Below are 20,377 nucleotides of genomic sequence, written 5' to 3'. Positions count from 1 at the left end.
AGGAATTTCTTATTAAATTGTTATTAAAACTTTTATCAAAAAAGGAGAGACCATTTACAAAAAGTTGAAGATTTTGTAAGGTTGTATTTTTAATATCTACATTTGAGAATTTGGTTAAGATTATTATGCCATTGGGGATAGCCCTAATTACTTTGTTAAATTATTTTTCATTTACAAAAAAAAAAATATATATATATATTTTGAAATAAAATGATGGTATGTGTATAATTGCCCATTCTTGTCAATAAGCTGGTTTAAAATTAATATGTTGTGCCGAACCCAATTCTTCATGTACAATGATTTCTTATTATGAATTATATTACCATTGTTCCATATAAAACACCTGCTAGGAGAAAAATTGTGTTTGTACAAAAATTACCAGAACAGTAATGCTTGTTTGTGATAATTGGCCAAAGCAATAGGAAGTTTACCATTTATATAAGGACACTGCAACAAAAATGTAATCCCCCAAGTTTTTCAAATATGGGATGATATCGAATATACTTGTTTGATTTTTAAAACGTTTTTAAGCCAATTCATTTTTAAAATTTGGTTGAAATTAGTAAAATTGAGAACATTTAACCCACCATCAGATAATTTATTAACAAGGACACTTTTCTTAATTTTATGAGGTTTGCGTCTCCAGATGAAATGAAAGAGTATTTTATCCATTTGAGAGCATATATCTTTTGGGGCACTAAGGTATGCTGCTCACGAGAGACCTTCTGCCTTACTAAACAGAATTCTCCCTATAATAGAAAGATCTCTTGTTAACCATGAAGCACCACGAGTAATATTTCTTTAGCATTTTTTCAATAACAGGCCTAAAATTAGAGTTGACAATTACAACAGTGTTTTTAGAGATTTTAATTCCCAAATAGGTTACCATTCTTTTAACAGGAATATTACACACAGTGGATAGATAGTTGATTTTAAATTGTAGGATCTCACATTTAGACACATTTAAATGAAATCCGGAGAATTTTGAGAAGTTATTAATGCCTAAGCCAAATATACCTCAGTGCTATCACCAAGAAAAAACAGTGCAGTGTGTTTTGCTGACTACCTGTTATGACTGTACAGCGATTCAACAGAAACGAAACAGCACAGAAAAAAATAAAATAATGCATACGTCACTGAACGTCCATAAAAATGTATGCGCGCGCATCCAGCGCAAGATAAAAAGAGGATATTACGCGTTCCCGAACACCCACAATCCCGCGCGCAGATCCGCTTTCCCTTGATAGAGAGTTAAGATGGCGGACCGGCGGCGACGGAGACAGCGCGCCTCTCAAGACAGCGAGGAGGAGGACGAGTCCGCTTCGGGCTCCGAGAGCGGGAGAGCCTCTTCGGCCAGCAGGAAGCCAAGCGGAAGAGATCCCGAGCCGGTGGAATTGCCAGTGGAGCGCGAGGTCGTCAAAAGGGACGATGAATCGGAGTGTGTGAGTGTGTGGCTATACATCTGCTTTTATAATCGGGGCCGAAATGCATGTGTGCGGTTTATAATGATTCAAGAAGATCTAAAAAGTGAGATTGTTGCTTTTTTAACGCTTTAAGTTGCGATTCAACCGTAGAAGTGTGCGAATTTTGGCTACAAGCCTTGAGACAGATGTTCAAGTACAGATTCCGCCAACAACTGCCCAAAACAGGCGCCTTTTTTCTAGTTATTATGCATAGAGATAGAATCTCACGTCTATCTGTGGCGTTGAATGTATATTAATGCGTTGTTTTATTTTTTGACTTTAGGATTTCGTGCCTTTACATCATCTAACTCAGTGGCTATTCATCCTGGATCTGGAGGCCCCCCCAGCTCTGCACATTTTAAATGCCTCCTTGATCTTACACACCTGGTTTAACTCATCAGCTCAGTATTAGAGGCTCCATGATCTGAATTGGGTGTGTCAGATCCCTGAGACCCTAAAAATGCAGTGCTTGTGGGGGTCTGCAGGACCAAGATTGAAAAACGTTGATCTAACAAGAAGAAAATCGTTTGTTATTGAGTGTGTTTGAAGTCACCGCTCTTTTTAGGTGAGCTTGTGGGACTAGTCAGTGTAGAATCCCTGATTCCAGACTTAAGTCACCCAGACGACTATTTGATGTATGTGTTTACATCTGGAACACATTGTTTTGCATTGTTTGCTCATCTGCAATACATCGAATGTCAATAAGGATATCTCTGATGTCAGTAAGACATTCAGCAGATGTCTTTGACATGTTTATGATTTACACTGAATGTAAATCTGATATTTTTCAGGTGATAAGCAGATGGTAATTAGATTGCAATGTTTTCCAAGATCTAAAATGTACATCTCCTTGACATGTGTGCTATCTGGGATGGTTTATACCTCTGGTTGGCTTATAACTGTAATACAACCCTTTAATTTAATTTTTGAGTGGTTAATGGAAGACATTAAAGAAACTGGTGTCCACTGAGGTGACTATTAATGTGTCGGTCTGCAATGGAAAGATATACTGATTAAGAGGATGTTTGAATAGCATGGTGTCAAACTTTTAAGGGTGATCCTGAGATCTGTTTAACAGGTTTTATTAAGGTTAATCTATTGTGCAGAATTCAGACACCCCCACCCCCCTCCAAATCAGTGCGGAACATGGTGAAAAAAGTAGATATTAGGCTGTGTTGACTGATTGTAGATGTTTAGCAATAAAAAAAAAATTTCTCTGATCTCCCCTGCTCTTTAGGAAAGTGAAGATGGCGTAGGTGAAGGTATGTATTTCATCTCTGTCCATTTAAATAGTAATGAACTGTCACTCTTGAGACGTCCAATTCTTAGCTGCATGTTATTGGTTTTGCTAATGGGATAAGTGTTAAACGCTGATTTGTGGGGTTTCTTTCTTCAGCAGTGCTATCAGACTATGACAGTGCTGATCTGGAGGAGAACGGATCGCACACGGAGGTAAGTCTCTTTGGCAATGCCATTTAATAAAGGGGGGGCTTTGACTCAAGTGGTAGACTGAGTTGGCCACTAATTGCTGGGTTGGCGGGTTCGATTCCTGGCCTACATGACACTGAACCCAAGTTGCTCCGAATGGCAGGCTAGCGCCTTGCATGGCAGCTCTGCCATCATTTGTGTGAGTGTGTGTGAATGAGTCAGTGTAAAGCGCTTTGAAAGCTGCTAAGTTTTAAAAAAGTGCTACATAAGTGCAGACCATTTACCAAGAAAGTCATACACATCTGTATGGCAAAAGAAAATACATTTTTGGGTGAGCTTTCCCTTTAATAACCTGATAACGTGTGAAAGGTCATGTTGTTTTCTCGGTTAAATGTCATGAATGGTTTAAATGAAACCCAGCACAACTTAATTTTTCCCCTTTATCATGAATTCACCCTGCATGTAAACCCTACCATTCTTGCAGCTTAAATCAAATCACTTTATTGTCACACTACCATGTACACAAGTGCAACAGTGGGTGAAAGTCTTGTGTGCAATTCCGAGCAACATAGCAGTCATGACGGTGACTAGACGTATACCAATTACAATAAACAACATATTTACAGAAAACAATTTACATATCAAATGTACACAGAATTACACAACACAATAATAATATACAATGTACAGCAAACAATACACACAATATAGAATACACATACAATAAAATAAAGTATATAAAGTGTATTAATAACATAATATACAGTGGTTGTATTGTGAAGAGAATATAATTTATGACAGTCCAGTGTGAGATAATAAGATTAACTAAATGTGCAGTGCTGAAGTATATTGATCGTGAAAGGTCAAGTGTTCAAAAGTCTGATAGCTTGGGGGAAGAAGCTGTCATGTAGTCGGCTGGTGCGGGTCCTGATGCTGCGATACCGCTTGCCTGATGGTAGTAGTGAGAGCATCCCATGTGGCTGGAGTCTCTGATCCTCAGCTTTTTTCACACACCGCCTTATTCAGTATGTGCATGTATGTTTACATTTTGGCATCAAAACTGGATGGAAACCAGGCCATTTCAGAAACTAATGTAACCACAACTTTCTGCATTGTCTGGTTTGTATAATGAGCTGATTTTTGACATTGTAAATGCACCCATTGTTGACATGACGGAAATATTGATTGAGAAAAATTGGAGGATTAGATGGCAAGGTTTTTCTAAGGATTGAAGGTGTTTAACTGAAATTGTCACTTTTTTTTGTGCCAATCTCCTGTGGCATTATGAGTACTGCCAATGCTGAAACCCATGCTGTTAGTGCATCTGTAGTCCATGGCTAATTTTAGTGGGCATGATATGAATCACCATCCAGACTTTTTCTTGTTGTCTTATGCAAGATGCATTTTGATGATTGCGGGACAAACATCAGTTATTTTAACATATTAGCGCAGACGTTGTAAAGTCTCGAGTTGGTTGGTTTTGAGGTAGTTGCCGCCTTGGCTGCTGATTTTCCACTTCTTTTGGTGTACTAGCAACCCTTTCTACTCCATCTCTACAGTCTTGATGTACGTAAAGCTGGGTTAATTCACTGTTGATGAGCCCAATCCTCTCCGTTTCAAAATGTGGTATGCAGATTAAGGAGATCCAGATTGTGACTGTTTATGAATGTAATCAGATGATACATCGATTATATGGCTGCACGATTTGGGGAAAAATGTCATATTGCGATACAATAAACAAATGGTATCATGAGTCAACTTGCTTGGTTATCAAGGAAAATGCACATATAGATTACTGATAATGCTGAAATGTGTATTTTTTCAACTCAAACATACAAACTAGCAACAACTATAAATGCATGGTGGTTTCAAATTACAATATTTTTACAAAATTAAATAATGTCTTTGCATTACTGCAAACTTGTTATTTTCTCAATATTACACCTAAATAGAATAGAACAATAAATAAGAACATGCAAATTTTCACGAAAATATGATTGTCCAAACAAACCGGGACATTTAAGCAGGATGTAACTCATATGTTCTCAGATTGTGTCTCTTCCGTGACTGGTTGAAGCAGCTCTGACCGCACAGAGAATGACAGTTTTGGAGTTTGTGCTTATTTACATGCCACGCTCCCATATTATTAACTAAAATTATAGAAATTGTGTATATTTTACTTCATCATAAGGGTGAAAACTCATACGATTTGAATAGATGCTTTGCGAGCTAGACCTTTTAGTATATGTGATTTGCTGTCTTTGTTTCAGGGAGGAGATGATGAAGAGGAGGGTGAGCATTTCAGTGATGAAGAGGCCTCACAACCTGTAGCAGAACAGAAACCCGCCGCAGATGCCCCAACAGAAGAGGTAGAGCAGGAAGAGAGAGATGAAGGGATGAAGGATGTTAAAACTGAGGAGAAGGGCAATCTGGCTGGGGAGCGTCAGAGTGGAGATGGACAGGTATGAAAGAACAGTTAGCAGCACTAGGATCAAAGATAATTTCTATAGTCTTTTCCTAGACTAAATTGCTGTCATGTTCAGTTTGTGTACAGAATAAAATTTAAACGTTCTTTTGCTAGAACATTTGGATGAATGCATGTAATTAAAACATACCTTTGACACATTTGAAGTAATTTACCATTTTCCACAGCATAGATTAAGACTACTCTGTAATTTTGCCATTGGTATTCTTAATTTTAAATCCTTTTTTATACTGAAGATAAGCTTGAGACTTGCCCTAAATGTTTACAGGAAAGCACAGAAGACCCTGAGAACAAATCTGCCAGTCAAAGCAGCCAGAAGTTGGATGACGATGAGGACAGAAAGAATCCAGCCTACATCCCCCGAAAAGGCCTTTTCTTTGAGCATGACGTAAGAGGCCAGACTCAAGAAGAGGAGAGGTAAGATTTTGGTTTTCTAGTTTTTTGGGAAAAATCATAAATATTAACTGCAGTTAATTTGATACACAAATAACTTTATTAAGCAAATGATACCAATAGGGTCTGAAATTAACAACCAAATTTTCCATTTGGCCCTCAAGTAGTCTCTATAGGCCTACAATCAGTAATGTTTGCAAGTATTTACTTGGAATTAGGTCTGTCGCGATTTTATATAATCATCTGATCATGATTATTTAATCTAACCTCTAAATTTCTTACCCTGGATCCAAATTAAGTTTCAAGTGTTGAATAAAACGACTCAATGCTGTGAATGAGAATTTTCACTTTGGTGTCGTATCCTCTCTCTCTCTCCATCCATCTGTCATCAGGCCTAAAGGCAGACACAGGAAGTTGTGGAAGGATGAGGGCCGCTGGGAACACGACAAGTTCCGTGAAGAGGAGCAGGCGCCAAAATCACGTGACGAACTGATCTCTTTTTACGGTTATGACATCCGCAATGGCTCTGGCTCAAGTGAGGGACGATCATATAAGACCCGAAAACCAAGGTTAGGTGGTTTCGCTTTATGTGCCATATCTTTTTCTCTCTCATCAGTTTGATGGTGAGTAATATAGGTAGAATACTGTTTAATTGACTCTGTTTAATGGTTCAAATCTCTCACGATATGGTTTGCATCACGGTTTTAGGTTTGTCATGTTTGCAATATATAGTAAAACTAACAGACAACTATTTCTGTTTTATATTGTTTTTATGAATTGATTATAAAATCGAAGAATGCATTTCAACACTTGTGTATCTCCCTTGCTGTAATCATTGAAACCCTAAACCGGGTTTCTTTCTGTTTTTCTATGAAAACCTGCACTAGACGGAGGTCTTTGACCATTGCGCCACATCTCGCTTTTTTTTTTATTTCCTCAGTCTTGTGCATGAGCGGCATGTTTTTAAGACATCCTTCGCTCCATCATAATTCAAGATTCTGCCTGTCAATTTGACGTAAAAAAAAAAAGCAAGAAACTGCTTTATTCTGATGGTAGGCTACAGTATAAGATCGGGTGTTAGATCAGCTATCGCTTGCACAAAATAATTTGCACTGATCTAAATCAGCCATCTTAGTCTTAAATCTATGACCGGCCGATCATGGCAAGATTCAGGGCCTTTTTTTTATTGCGGCATGCAAGGAATCTATCGTGCACTGCTACTCTAATTAATGATGCTTTCTCAGCCCTTGAAGTGTGACAGTTTGGCCTCTAGAGGGTGATTTGTTGGCAATTCTAAGCATTCACAAATATTTACTTTCAGACCTGCTGTAATTTAGGGGAATGTTGTTTTTGTTTTTTAAATGTGTAGCAAATGGGCAACTAAAAAATTAATACACCTGTAATTATTAGTTATTACGGTAGTAATTCTGACTCTCTGTAGTGAGCACAGAGAGGATAAAAATACTGCTAACTGGTATAAAAACGAAATAAACATGAAAAAACAAATCTGAGTATACATGATGTAACAAGAGTCGTGACAATCAGATGGTGTGTGAAGTGATGAGAGACTGTTTTGAGCGTTCATGAGCTCTTTCATCTTCACTCCCTTCAACATGTGCATGCTCAATATCTCATCAGTCACTCATCCTAGCACTATTTTGTGAGGATCCCAATTTAAATCAGATATTGGTCACAGTACCACCAATTACAGAAATGAGTTTTAACCTCCAATAACGGCACAGTCTTCACAGAATTGCTTAATTAGTAATTTGTATTACACCAAAATGCCAAAGACAGTACACAAATCATAGATATGAATGATTTCTCACTGAAGCAGGTTTGGAGCTTGTAATGGATATATCTTATTTTTTAATGCATCTCTACCGTGTGTGATGATCTCATGGTTTTTCTGGTTGCCTGTATGTCAAAATAATCTTTGTTAGTGACACTTATTCATAACTGTTTTCAATACCAATACATGTTAGTAATGTAATGTTGGTAACACTTAAGTCAACATTTAATGCATTAGGTATCATGTACAAACAATTAATAATATATTTTTACAGCATTTATTAATCATAGTTAATGTTGGTATATTAAAAATAAAATTGTTAATTTTTGGCATGTTAGTAGTGCATAATGTTAACTAATACAAATTTGGGTTTTAAATGTATTCGTATATGCTGTAACTAAATTCATTAGGTCATGTTTACTAATGTTAACAAATGCAACCTTATTGTAATGTTACCGTAATTTTACTGTGTTGTATGTTACCGTAATTTTAATGTGTGGGACATAAACATAACTGCTGCTTAGGGCTGGGCAATAAAATAAATCTCTATTTATCGTGATAAAAGCATATCGATATTGTGGATTTTTAATTTTTTTAATCATTTTGTACATGTTCTACATCTAGACGATCAGGTGCGTGTCGCTAAAAACGCAAGCAGTTTTGCTTTCTCAGACTTTATGAAGTTGCTAACGTAAGCTACCTTGCTAACGACATTCTACGCCAGACACCGAAGTCTGGATGGAATCAATCTGGAGTCCTGACCCGGACCTCGTTGACTGGCACAAGACAATATGATGACGGTTGCGCATTTTCATCGTCTCTAGTGAGTAGCGCGACAACAACAGTGCCATGAACACCAGATTTGAGTTTTCTGCGCTGTATTCTTGAATGTTTTTCTCTAGCACCAAACATGCTTCATTTATGTCCTGTCCCGTTCTGCACACATTGCCTCATTTCCCCGCATGTGAGTAGACATGAGGCTCCACATAAGTTAACGAGGTTCGCCTTTAGACCATAAAGTGTTTTCCTTCTAAATGTTGCTTTATTTATCAGCATGCTTCAAGCCTTTAATAATAAACTAAGAGATTTCTGTTCTGATTTTGTGAAATTAATCAGATGTCATCTCTGGCATGGATGACAAGGAAAGACAATAAAAATATTAGTTTGAAGCCTAGTCTGTGTCACTTTAATGAAAGTATAAAAATGGTCCATTCAGACTTTTTCTAAATAGTGTCATTCCTCCATCACAAGGGCTTCTATGCCCCCGTATTTTGGTATCTGAATGTAACAAAATGTAAAAATAATATGCTTCAAGAAGGACAGATTATCTTTTAACATTCATATCCAACTGTACTGGGAAAAACTCTATAATATAAAATTGATAAACACTGTGCCCCAAATGCAGTTTTGTATACACCATTTTGACTGTTTAGGCTTTTTTTTCCAACTTCTGCCTTGAAAATTCAAAAGATTGTGCAGTGTACAAATGTGTATGTATATCGTGATAAATATCAATATCAAACGATATAAAGCATATAACTTGCAAAAATTTGACAAAGGACACTGTATTGGTATCGGCCGATCTTTGTGTTAAAATATCAGATCAAATTTCCTGATCGCTGCACCACTACAAATGTGAGTGAAATGCTCGCACTATAAAGCCCTGATTAATCATTGAATAAAAAATTTTGGTCAACTAATAATGTCTAAATGCATTGCAGACATGCCAGTTCATCCAATCAAGAGCCAAGGTTCCCCCGAGACGGTGAAAAATCTGTTCGTACCACGTGGCAAGGCCCCCCTTCTGGCCACCGCAATACTCCACCGTCTGTTTCCCTAAAGTCCGGCCCTCCCTCTGCTCCCTATGCACCACCTAAACCCACTGGAAGACCCTCAACTCAGCCTCCCCAACGCAGTTTCCAGGGCAGCCGAGCACCTTTGACCCCTCACAGGACAGAGGGTCGAGGACACCCAAAGCCTGGCTTCGATGGTCCACCACCTCGGGGTGTACGAGTGCAGCCTGTGGAGGGTGAGAGAGTTCCGAGGCTAAGGGGCCGCGGCTCTCATGTTGACCGCAGCCCAGATATGCTGGTGGAAGACATTCGCAGTGAGGAAGAGGAAGAAGGTGAGATTCCAACAGCAACAACTACATACACTGCTCACCACTACAAGACTGAGAGAGAGAGGGTTTCATCACCACGGAAACAAGAGTCAGGTCCAACGTTGGAAGGAGGTAGTGCAGCCAGGCAGGTGCGAGAATCGTCTCCACTTCAAGAGAAACCTGTGGAGAAGAAATCGTACTTACTTGCACGGAGGGCAACACGAACCCGACCGTCTGACCTTGCTAAGCAGGCATCATTAGATGACTCTTCTCCCGCTGTGCAGCAAGCCCCCGCAGCAGTGAAGAGCGAATCGTGGCAGGAGCAGGGTGATGCTGGCACGCAAGGTGGACTGACGGGGCTTGATCAGGACCTTGCCCGCCTCAGCCTAGCGGGGCAGAACTGGTCCCAGAACCCGCCCTCCTACCTGCAGGCTGAGATGAGGGGTAAGTAATATTTCAATTGGAACTAAACTCTGTAGGAAAATGGCTCTACAGGAGCAGGAATAAGAAACCCTGTGTTGGGTTTTATAGAAATTGTTTTTTCATTTCCAACCATTTTTCCCCTTGCAGGCATCCGTAGTTCCATGCACATGGGAGGAGGCCCCCCACAGTATGGAAATATGGAGGATATGGTGAGTTAACTAATCTACTGGTAATTGCTGATGTGCACCCTTAAAATTCCTAAAGGAAATGTTACATTTGTCAATTGTTTCCCAGTCTATTCACACTTAAGTACCCTTTACCTATCCTTAACTGTTTTAATGTATTTCCTTAGCTTTTGAGGAATGGGAAAAGATGCATTGTTCAATCTATGATATTTTTGGGGAAAATATGGATTCTGTAGAGGTAAAGAGACCACAGCCAATATCGTGTATCCATGATTTCCATTGACTGTAGGCGAAAACGCGCCACAGTCAGTGAAAAGGGTCCATTACAGGGTTCCCGTGGGAGAAAAGACAGGAATCATTATATGAACTAATATGATCATCATACTTCAAAAGGTGATGATCTGATTAAATAAATGCATGCGCTGCATCCTTCAGAGTGAAAACGCGGCACTGTTGTATTTTCTCAAAGCACGCGGGGCTTTTGAGTGTTTTCAGCTGTTGCAAAAGTTTAATTCAGTTCAATTATTTATATTGTAATGCGTTGTAGGCTATATATTAGTAATATATAGCCTATATATATTTTTCAAATATATTTTTATATTCCAAAAATATTGCAAACACTATAGTTTCGTTGTAAATCCACCAAAGTCTAATTAAGAAAGAGAATAAAAATGTATAGTGCTTGTCTTAATGCCGCTCCCGATCTGATCACCTGCACATGTGTGGCGTGCTCCAAATGAACGTGACTGGTTAACACAGAGACTGATAAAAAAGACAGCGGCAATATTCCCAGTAAGATAGTACTCGGTGTGATTGTAGCTCAGCCTTCAGTCTTCTTTTCACCCATAAAGCGTTAGTTACGTGACTGTTATCTGCGCTTCATTTCAAATCATGGAGAGGCTTTATATGGGAGAATCAAACATCTGCTGCTCCTTTTGCCATGATGATGATTCAGATAGATTGCCAATTATTGCTTTGTTCTGTGACGTGTTTCAAATGTACTGCACCAATAGCCAACATTTGGCAAGTGATCATTTTCACAAACTTTGCTAGTTGAATTGCAATGATACATTTCCTGTTGCTGTTCGGCATGAAACACTAGAGGGCACGTCTATATCTGCAGGGGTTTATGAATATACACACACATGTTTTGATATACAATAATACTTTCTAGATAAACTTAAAATATTATTTTGATTTCTAGAAATACTTGGTTTGGATCAAATGAATACCTACTCTGGCTAAGAATTATTTTTGCAGTTTTCTTATTGCATTACTTCTGAACATCTGGGTTTATTGGATTTTATTTGACATTTGCACTGTTGACAACTTCCCACTGTGGTGCATTTGTACATTTTTCTTGCACACCTTTGTTTCCTATAATCAAAAGAACTTCGATATCTCTAACCAGATTGCCTTGCGTTTTAACAAAGAACATACAATTTGAATCATGTTGGAGTACATTTAAAATTGAATTGTGAATCGTCTTTAAGTTTGAAAAAAATTTTTTTTTTTGCTGTATCGCCCAGCCCTAGTTGTAGATTATTGTAGGAGTGCACATTTTACAGTGGTTGCCAAAAATATTGGCACTCTTATTAAATATCAGCGAAGAAGACTGAAAAATGTTTTTATTGTTTATACTTTTGATCTTTCATTTCAAAATATTCAAAAAAAATCGAACCTTTTAACTGAAGTAAACTATTTGAAAGGTGGGGAAAATCTTTTTTCTTCAAGTTTGCCACAATTTCTGGCAACCCTAGGCATCCTTATGAATTAAATATATCTGTATTATATTCATATTTTAAATTTAATAATACACCTGGTTGACAAGGAACATTAAATTGTTCAGCCATGACGTCCTGTTTCACATGGGTATAAATTAGGTAACAATACAGGCCAAATTCTCTTAGTCATCTATCACAATGGGTAAGAGGTTATTGAGCTTCACAAAATGGGATGTGGCTAAGAAAATAGCTAAAGCCTCCACCATGACAATAATTAAGAGGTGCCAGTCAACTGGAGATGTTACGAATCGGCATGTGTGGACGTGTGTCTAATATAGTCTCCCAAGCGCAGTGAGGATGATTCGAGTGGCCAAAAATTCTCCAAGGATCACTTGTTTCAGGAATGTTTTGGGGTCAAAGTCTCAAACTACAATCGTACATCACCTACTTCACAACAAGTTGTTTGGGAGGGTTTCAAGAAAAAGCCTCTGCTCTCATTCAGCAACACTCAAGCAGTTCGGCAGACATTACTGGAACTTCAAATGGGACCGGGTTCTATGGTCAGACGAAACAAAAACTGAGCTTTTTGGCAATAAACACCGGAGATGATTTTGGCACTCATAGAGAGGTAGCCATATAGAAAAGTACCTCATACCAACAGCTAAATATGGTTGTGGTTCTTTAATGTTGTGGGGCTGTTTTTATGCCAGAGGTCCTGGATATCTTGTTCGGATACATGGCATTATGGACTATCAAATACCAACAGATAAAACATCAAAACCTGATTGCATCTACCAGAAAGCATAAAATGGGCTGTGGTTGGCTATTCCAGCAGGACAACGATCCAAAACACACACAAATGGTTCACTGACCACATAATCAAGGTTCTGCCATGGCCATCCCAATTCCCTGACCTGAACTCCAGTTCACTCCACAGATTTTCTATGAAGTGCAGAGTCCATCAGTGCGGACCTCAGAAAAGGATCTGGAGAGATTCTGCATGGAGGAATGGTCTCAGATCCCTTGCCGTGTGTTCTTCAACCTCATTAGGCAATATAGGAGAAGACTCAGAGCTGTTATATTGGCAAAGGGAGGTTGCACAAAGTATTAAATAAAAGGGTGCCAGTAGTTGTGCCACACATATTTTTGACAAATTATTTTTGATAAAACTTGTGTTTTGGAATTTTTTTGTTTATTTGAGGATGGATTTTTGTGAATCTTTTGAATGAAAGACCAAAAGTTTAAACAATAAGGATATATTTTTCACCGCTGCCTTTTCTCATTTACCAAGGGTGCCAACATTTTTGGCCACCACTGTATATCCATTATTCGTTTGAAATACATCAGGGACTCTTCACTGCTTCTAGCTGCTCATTCAAAGTTAAAGTGCCTTTTTTAAAGATAAAAGTTCCACGCTATGAATCAAATCACAGATTTCCATTTAATAAAAACATCATATTGTACTGGGAGACTGAGAAGTCGTGGTGCGTAAGGAAAAACCTCCAATACTAATTGGAGAATTGAAGTGCAGGTACTGCTTACCCGCCAACTTCAAGCACTGAGCACAATCCAATATTGGTCGACCTCTAATTTGTGTCTATTTATATAATGGTACAAACCAGTTTTAATTTGATAGTCTTTGATATAGTATGATTGTTTTGGTATGGGAATACAGTATTCATTTGATTTACAGGTTTGTACCTGCATTGCTGAGTTTTTTTTTTATTATTTTTTTCACCAGAAACTTTCACACAAGAACAGTTAATTTTCAAAATCTTAAAATTCTAGTGTTTTTATAGGGGGAAAAAAAATCACTGCATAATGATGATAGAAGTCGTTGATTGCTAGCAGTTGTTTGTTTCTGTACATTCTTATCATCTAATGTATTTTTTTTTATAGGTGTCACAGTCAATATATTTTTAATGTATTTTATATTTTTTAGGGTGTTGGTGGTGGCCGGGCTAAGCGGTATTCATCACAGCGTCAGAGGCCAGTTCCTGAGCCTGCACCAATGCACATAGGAGTGATGGAGGGCCATTATTATGAACCCAGTGAGTGCAGTGCTGCTTTTGGCCCATAGGGGGCACCTCTTTAATAGATGACTGATTCAAGGGATATGTGTGCATCACCCAATTTTCTTTGATTGGTACATTTTTATGAAACTGTTAAGGTTTGTTTCATGTGAACACTCAAAACATTGGATAGTTTAGGAAAAATGTAACAAGCACAATGTATTTTTTGTGGCTTTGTTCATGAAAGATAATCTAATGTCTTCATGCAGTGTCTTTCCAGGGACCAATCTACACGCACGGGGACAGCCCAGCGGCTCTCCCACCTCAAGGCATGCTTGTTCAGCCTGAGATGCACCTGACTCACCCCACCCACCCTGGACACCCAGGTGAGAGATGGGACATCTGCTTATTTCCTTTGTTTGAAAGCTCTGGAATTGGATGCTTATCCATACAAAGTCATGGAAAACCTTTAATAGCAATCATTGGATTCTTTTCTAGGCCAAATATCTTGATGGTTAGGGTTTCCATGATTTTTTAGTAAGTTAAATTATTTTGTCAAAAAGCATGGAGACCCTGTCGTCCCGATATTTAGATTGAATAGTATCTATTGATTTGTAAATGGAGACAACATTCCACATTTATCTTAAGAAACTTTTTGAATGTATTGGTGAGCAGAATAATAACCTGTCTATGCTGTGCTTTGTCTTTCAGGCTTGCATCCACACCAATCAGGAGGGCCCATGCCCAATCCAGCTCTTTATGCTGCCCCACCCGTTTCTTTGTCAACTGGTCAACCACCTCCACAGCAGCTGCTACCCCCACCCTTCTATCCCCCACCAGGTGTCATGACCTTTGGGAACACCAACTACCCATACCCTGCTGGAGCTACGCTACCTCCAATGTACCCCAACCCCCAGGTGAGGATGTTTTCCTGTAAAGACATGAAATGCTGCACATAAAAGTTCTGGGTGTCTGTCTGTATATCCTTAAAGGGATGGGTCTTTTTAATGTCCTCTTCAGACTGGTTTCTCCATTCCATTCTTAACCTTTTGAGAGTGAGTATGGGTTCAGAATTAATCATGCAAGGTCCAGGGCCAAGAGACAACAAACTACTTGAGTTAAGTTTTTTTAATGATGTCATACAATGGCAGTTTATCGTGACCACCTCTTCAGGCTTCAAAAGGATGCAAAAGAAAGTCTTAACAAATTATTCTGTGTTTCTCCTGTCTTGTTGTGAAGGCATACAATAAGGCTAGGTGAGAAACAAACCTAAATGGATGAGGAGTCTTTGTGGACCAACTTTTGGTTGGTTGGTCACAGAAAAAAAAAAAGAAACTCCACAGGAAACCGACGTACACTGGTATTACCGCTGGTTGGATGCTAGGAGCTACTATGGGGCCATTTTCGATAAGCAATCACAATAAAGCAAGACACCTTGATTTCAAACTTTGAACTATTTTTTTTATTTTAATTAAAAATGAATCTTGGGGAAAAAAACTGCAATTTAAAATGTGTTAAACTTTTTAAAACTGCATAGATGGTGGAGAAGAGTCCTGGGTCTATGGGAGTTTTTAGTTATAATCTCAAAGATATAGCTTTTTGGAAGGTGGACAGTGCATTCGTCATTGTTTCGCTTGACACTTGTAGATAGTCCTTATTCCATTTATATTCCGCCTGCCGACAGACCTGACTGAGTGATCGCATAGTGTCATTAAACCATGGCTCTCATTTTGGGCTTCGGTGACGTGCCTTGAGTGGAGCTAAAGAGTTTAAGGTATTTGAACAGATGGAATTGAATAAGTTGAGATGTTCCTCAGCATCCCAATTATTTGATGCAAAATCCAGAGTTTTACAGACCATGTTATATGCATTTGAAAAGTCTATAGAGGAGAAAATATATGTGACACACGCACCTGAGATGGGGGACTCACCACAGAGTCCGAAAGAGAGGTTGAAAATAGGATCAGATGCGTTCCATATCTGGATAGTATCGAGAGATTCTTTAGCTGGATTGCGTTTGATTACTACTTGCAGTCAAATGCATCTCCACTGTGATAAGTTACCTGTGCAAAATGGAAACGCTATCAATGCATCATATCATGAACAAGTTTTACAATCGATCAATGTGTGAATCAAACTTGCTCAGTTTTCCACTCATCATTTTTATTAAGCTATATCCATGTATGTGTTTGTAGACAAATGACATGGAACAGAAATTACTCACAAAAACGTTTCACTTCTCCATAGTATCTCAACGGTCACTGCCTGGAGACGGATGACATGAGCTCCACTGTCTTCACTGTCATTGGTAGTCGCTCCTGAATGTCATTTGCATAAAGTTGAAGTGTTCTCAACTTTGTCTCGTCGCTCGATGGCAACCTTTGTCGCCACGGTCCCTGCAGCTCCTCTCAGTCGCTCTGCTCATTAAAAATCATTGGATCATAAGTGTGTTGCGTGATGTTGCCGGTGGTGTGAAAAGGGCTTTACTAGTGCATTTATCCTTTCCTAAGATAGACCAATGTTTCCAAAAAATATTTGTACAACAGGGCAGAGTTTCAAAATGGACACATCTAAAACCACTTGCTGTTTTGAATAATGGCATTTAAAAGTAACTAGAGTCCTGCATTAATTTACAATTTGAATCATTCTGACTAGGAGACCAAAATTTTATTAAACTATTTCTGTTCAGAAATGCTTAATTTGATTGAGGTGAACTGCAGAAACAGGAAGAACTCTATGCTGCTCTAGAAAATACAACAAATAGGAACAACCTGAACAGGACATAAAATGACTTTCAATGCATTTTCTCTCCAGGCACAGGCACAGGTTTATGGTGGTGTGACGTACTACGATACAGTACAGCAGCAAGCTCTGCCCAAACGCTCTCCGCCCCGACGTTCCTCCCATCCAGTTACAGTCAGACCTCCCCCTCCTGAGGTAACGGCAAATTACACACGCACCTTTACACTCACATTCCAACACACTCTTGGTTGAGATTGACCTGTTTAACATTTTGCTAATGAATCTCTGTATTTCAGCTTGAACTAAGCATAGAATATTTTCTTAAACTTTTGTCTTCTGCCTATATTGGAAGTTCACTAGTGATGTGCAAAATTACCAATTTTCATTATCTACTAGTCGGTCGGTTTGAGTAGTCAGTGATAAAAATAATAATGTATAATAGACTCTTGTGATCACTTGACCCCGATCAAATGCATTTGAGACATATTTGGATGCCAAGTGCAGCATTTCAACATAGTATAACTAATGGTTATGCAACAAATAAATAGGCTAAATAACAATGTCTTGTTGCACAAAACTATCATAGTAAAAAATAAGCCTTCAGTACAAAGCGGGACAAAAGTTTATGCGCATCCTGAATGCACAATGACACGCTTCAATGTTAACCGAATGCTTGGAGTCTCAAGGCGATCCTCGCTGCGCATTGTACACTCAAAAGCGCAGAACTGCAAGATAGGGCTGTCAAATTAAAGAATATTTTTCAAATGTAAGAGAGAAAAAATGCACATTCGAATGCTAAAACTGTGGATTCGAATTTTGGATGTGTGCCAAGAACTGACAAATACTTCAGATAATTTGCATTCTTGCACTAAATAGGTTAGACACAGTGCAACAATACAGTTTGAAAAGCAAGTGTTTCAGGATTCTTTAAAAAAAAAAAAAAAACTTATTTAGAAATGGCATCTATAAAACAGCACCCCTGCTTGAGATGCTGAATAAACAAAAAACAAAGACATTCGTCTAGCTCGTGTTTACATAGAAAAACAAATGGATAGTTGCAAAAGCGTTCAGTGTACGTCACTTTACAGTTGGAGGTACTTGGACATTACGTCTTTCTCTCTTATAAGTGTTTGGAAAGGGACCATATCTTATTTAGATTCTAAATGTTGTGGAAGTTCCAGAATGGCTAACATTTGCGGTTTTAATTAATACATATTTGTTTTGTCCAGGACCAGAGCAGAAAGCCCAGTGAGGAGATCCATTCCTAGCTGATGGAGCAAGGAGGCCGAGTGTCAGGACCAGCACCATTGTTGTATCAATTGAATTCACCATTTAGGTTTTCACTTCAATTTCCTTTTTATTAGTTTTTTTGTCTTGTGAATTTCGTTATGCCTTGCTTGGGCACACGGTCTTCATCCAAGGTCCTGCTTTTATTTAATTTTTAAATAATTCTTTGGATTGTTCCTGTTTGTTATTTTCTTGACCAGCATAGTGTTTTCCCCCATATCTGCTGTTCAACTGGGAATGAAATAATTCAGTTTTAAACAGTGTGTCATTTTTCACCTGCATCCCTCGTCTCTCCTGCAGACTGATTGAAATTGTACATGACAGCTGGACTCATCACTTTTAAATACTTAATTCAAGACAGCAAGTGGTACAGATGGGTTTTCCTCAGTTTCACATCGAATTTTCTCACGTTTTCATTTGAAAGTAGAAATATGTTACTAAGAACTTAAGTGTGTTTGGAATTCAGATGTTTGTCTTGGTCCTTAAGTTTTTAAATCTGCACCTGATCAGGTCCAAATTGGTATAATGCTTAGAATGGAGTGATCCATTTAGTATAGCAAGCAGCTGTACATGTTAAAAGATAGTTTACCCAAAAATGAAAATCCTGTCATATACTTGCCCTCATATTATTTCAAACCAGTATGACTTCACATGGAAGATTCATACGGGTTCGAAACAACAGAAGGTTGACTTCATGTTTGGGTGAACTGTCGCTTTAAGGGCCTACACAAATTTAATGCCACTTTTTTGTTTTTTTGTCACGTTTCTTGTATTTAGATTATGAATGCTGTTGGATGTTGGCAGACCCATCTTAATCTCTGAATATGTATCTTTTGTATGTTCAAAATTTTCATTAAGAGTGCTGTACCTTTCTGACTGCTCTACCCACCGTTATGGTGCTAGCCCTCCCTCAAACTGGGGCTGAAACCCTTAAACTCCCTCTTTTCCCTTTGTCCAGCTGTCCCTTGTATCTTTAACATGTACTGTTGAATTCAATACTGTATATCAAAACTAACTGTTAACCTTGCCTGATACTGACTTGTTTGACAATGTAACTGCTTGATGGCTTTCTGTTGTAAGTGTACATATTAAAGTATATTGAATCCAGTTTGAGTAATACTAAAAGTTAGTCATCTAAGAAATACTGTCAATATGAACAAAGTCAGCAGGGAAACCTAGCCTAGGCTTTTGAGTTTCATTTTTAAAAATTATTTTACGATTCTCCAATTCTTTTCCACTTTTTTTATATATATATATATATATATATATATATATATATATATATATATATATATATATATATATATATATATATATATATATATATATATATTAGTTTACGGTTGCAATTATTTTCTTTCAGGCACACTGTACAGGCATGCATGATTAAATGGATATATTCCTTTTGTGAAAGCAAATCTAGATAGCGTCTTTGGCTGTGAGCTGTTATTCTTTGCCCCATTGTGGGAGTGCTATGGGTGCATCCATTTCAATTGTTCACTTTTATGATTGTTTCAGGAAAAAAATATAAAAACCTAACAGTATAACTGAAATATTGTTGTTTCCAGAATTAAGACATTGCTCAAAGACTATTAGGATGAAGTTGTATTGCTTTCTATGCCTTAAAGAATTAATTGGTTTGACATATCTGTTTTTGTTTGATTAGACCTGACAACACTGTGAGGACTTGTATGCTTCATAGGTGTTTGAATAATATTAAATGTGTTTCATTGTTTCTGTTGTTTTGTGGAGCAATATCAGGAGATACAATTAAACAAGAACTGAATCTAACATTCTAGTTGTCTTGCACTGTTGTGTTAAAAGGTAAAAGGTGGTTTTGACTTGATTTTGTACAGTTGCTGTGTTGCTTTTCCACCACTAGAAGCACCAAACTGAATTGCAACTAGTTTGTATGATACAGCAATGTTGGATTAACCAATGGTGGTAAGTTGGCATGGGCATTTTTAACCGGGATGGGGATTTATTAACCATTGCAATTGCTAAAATCAAATGTAGGCACTTTGCAATACCTTTCTACTTCAACAACGCCATCCGTATTTGCGATTTTAATAATTTGCCTTCGCTCACTTTAGTAGTTTAACCAACAATTCAAGGTCTGACTAGGCCACAAGAATCATGATCTGTCACATGAATTCTGTTTAGGCTATGTATTCACAAGGAAAATGTTGTATCACTGTATTGTTTCTGTATGTAGGTCTGCGTCTACGCTCTGGAAAATTAGCACATTGAGGTTACCTATTTTGATTGGACTGTTGATTCATACAGATATGGTTCAGGAGCTTATGTTAATGTTCACATCAACCATCAGAATGGGGGGGAAA

At 38.1% G+C, this 20,377-nt stretch overlaps 1 protein-coding gene across 1 annotated transcript; it reads left to right on the top strand.

Moving 5' to 3' along the window:
- The first annotated feature begins 1,248 nt into the window (after positions 1–1,248).
- LOC127652838 (protein CASC3-like) lies at positions 1,249–19,293 on the top strand. The gene is made up of 13 exons (XM_052139242.1): positions 1,249–1,442; positions 2,701–2,725; positions 2,860–2,915; positions 5,162–5,353; positions 5,645–5,793; positions 6,162–6,338; positions 9,283–10,106; positions 10,233–10,294; positions 13,937–14,045; positions 14,276–14,392; positions 14,718–14,923; positions 16,821–16,943; positions 17,978–19,293. The coding sequence occupies exons 1-13, from the start codon at positions 1,257–1,259 to the stop codon at positions 18,014–18,016; spliced, it is 2,265 nt and encodes a 754-aa protein (XP_051995202.1). The 5' UTR covers positions 1,249–1,256; the 3' UTR covers positions 18,017–19,293.
- Positions 19,294–20,377: the final 1,084 nt, after the last annotated feature.

Source organism: Xyrauchen texanus, chromosome 12 (assembly GCF_025860055.1).
Source record: "Xyrauchen texanus isolate HMW12.3.18 chromosome 12, RBS_HiC_50CHRs, whole genome shotgun sequence".
NCBI classification, from domain to species: Eukaryota; Metazoa; Chordata; class Actinopteri; order Cypriniformes; family Catostomidae; genus Xyrauchen; species Xyrauchen texanus.
Note: the sequence above shows the minus strand (reverse complement) of the source record. Positions and strands in the feature narration are given on the sequence as shown.

Coding starts and splice junctions, on each gene's coding strand:
- LOC127652838 (XM_052139242.1), top strand. CDS start 1,257: ATGGCGGACCGGCGGCGACGGAGACAGCGCGCCTCTCAAGACAGCGAG. Junction 14,046..14,275: donor GGGCCATTATTATGAACCCA/GTGAGTGCAGTG, acceptor GTCTTCATGCAG/TGTCTTTCCAGGGACCAATC. Junction 14,393..14,717: donor CACCCACCCTGGACACCCAG/GTGAGAGATGGG, acceptor TTTGTCTTTCAG/GCTTGCATCCACACCAATCA.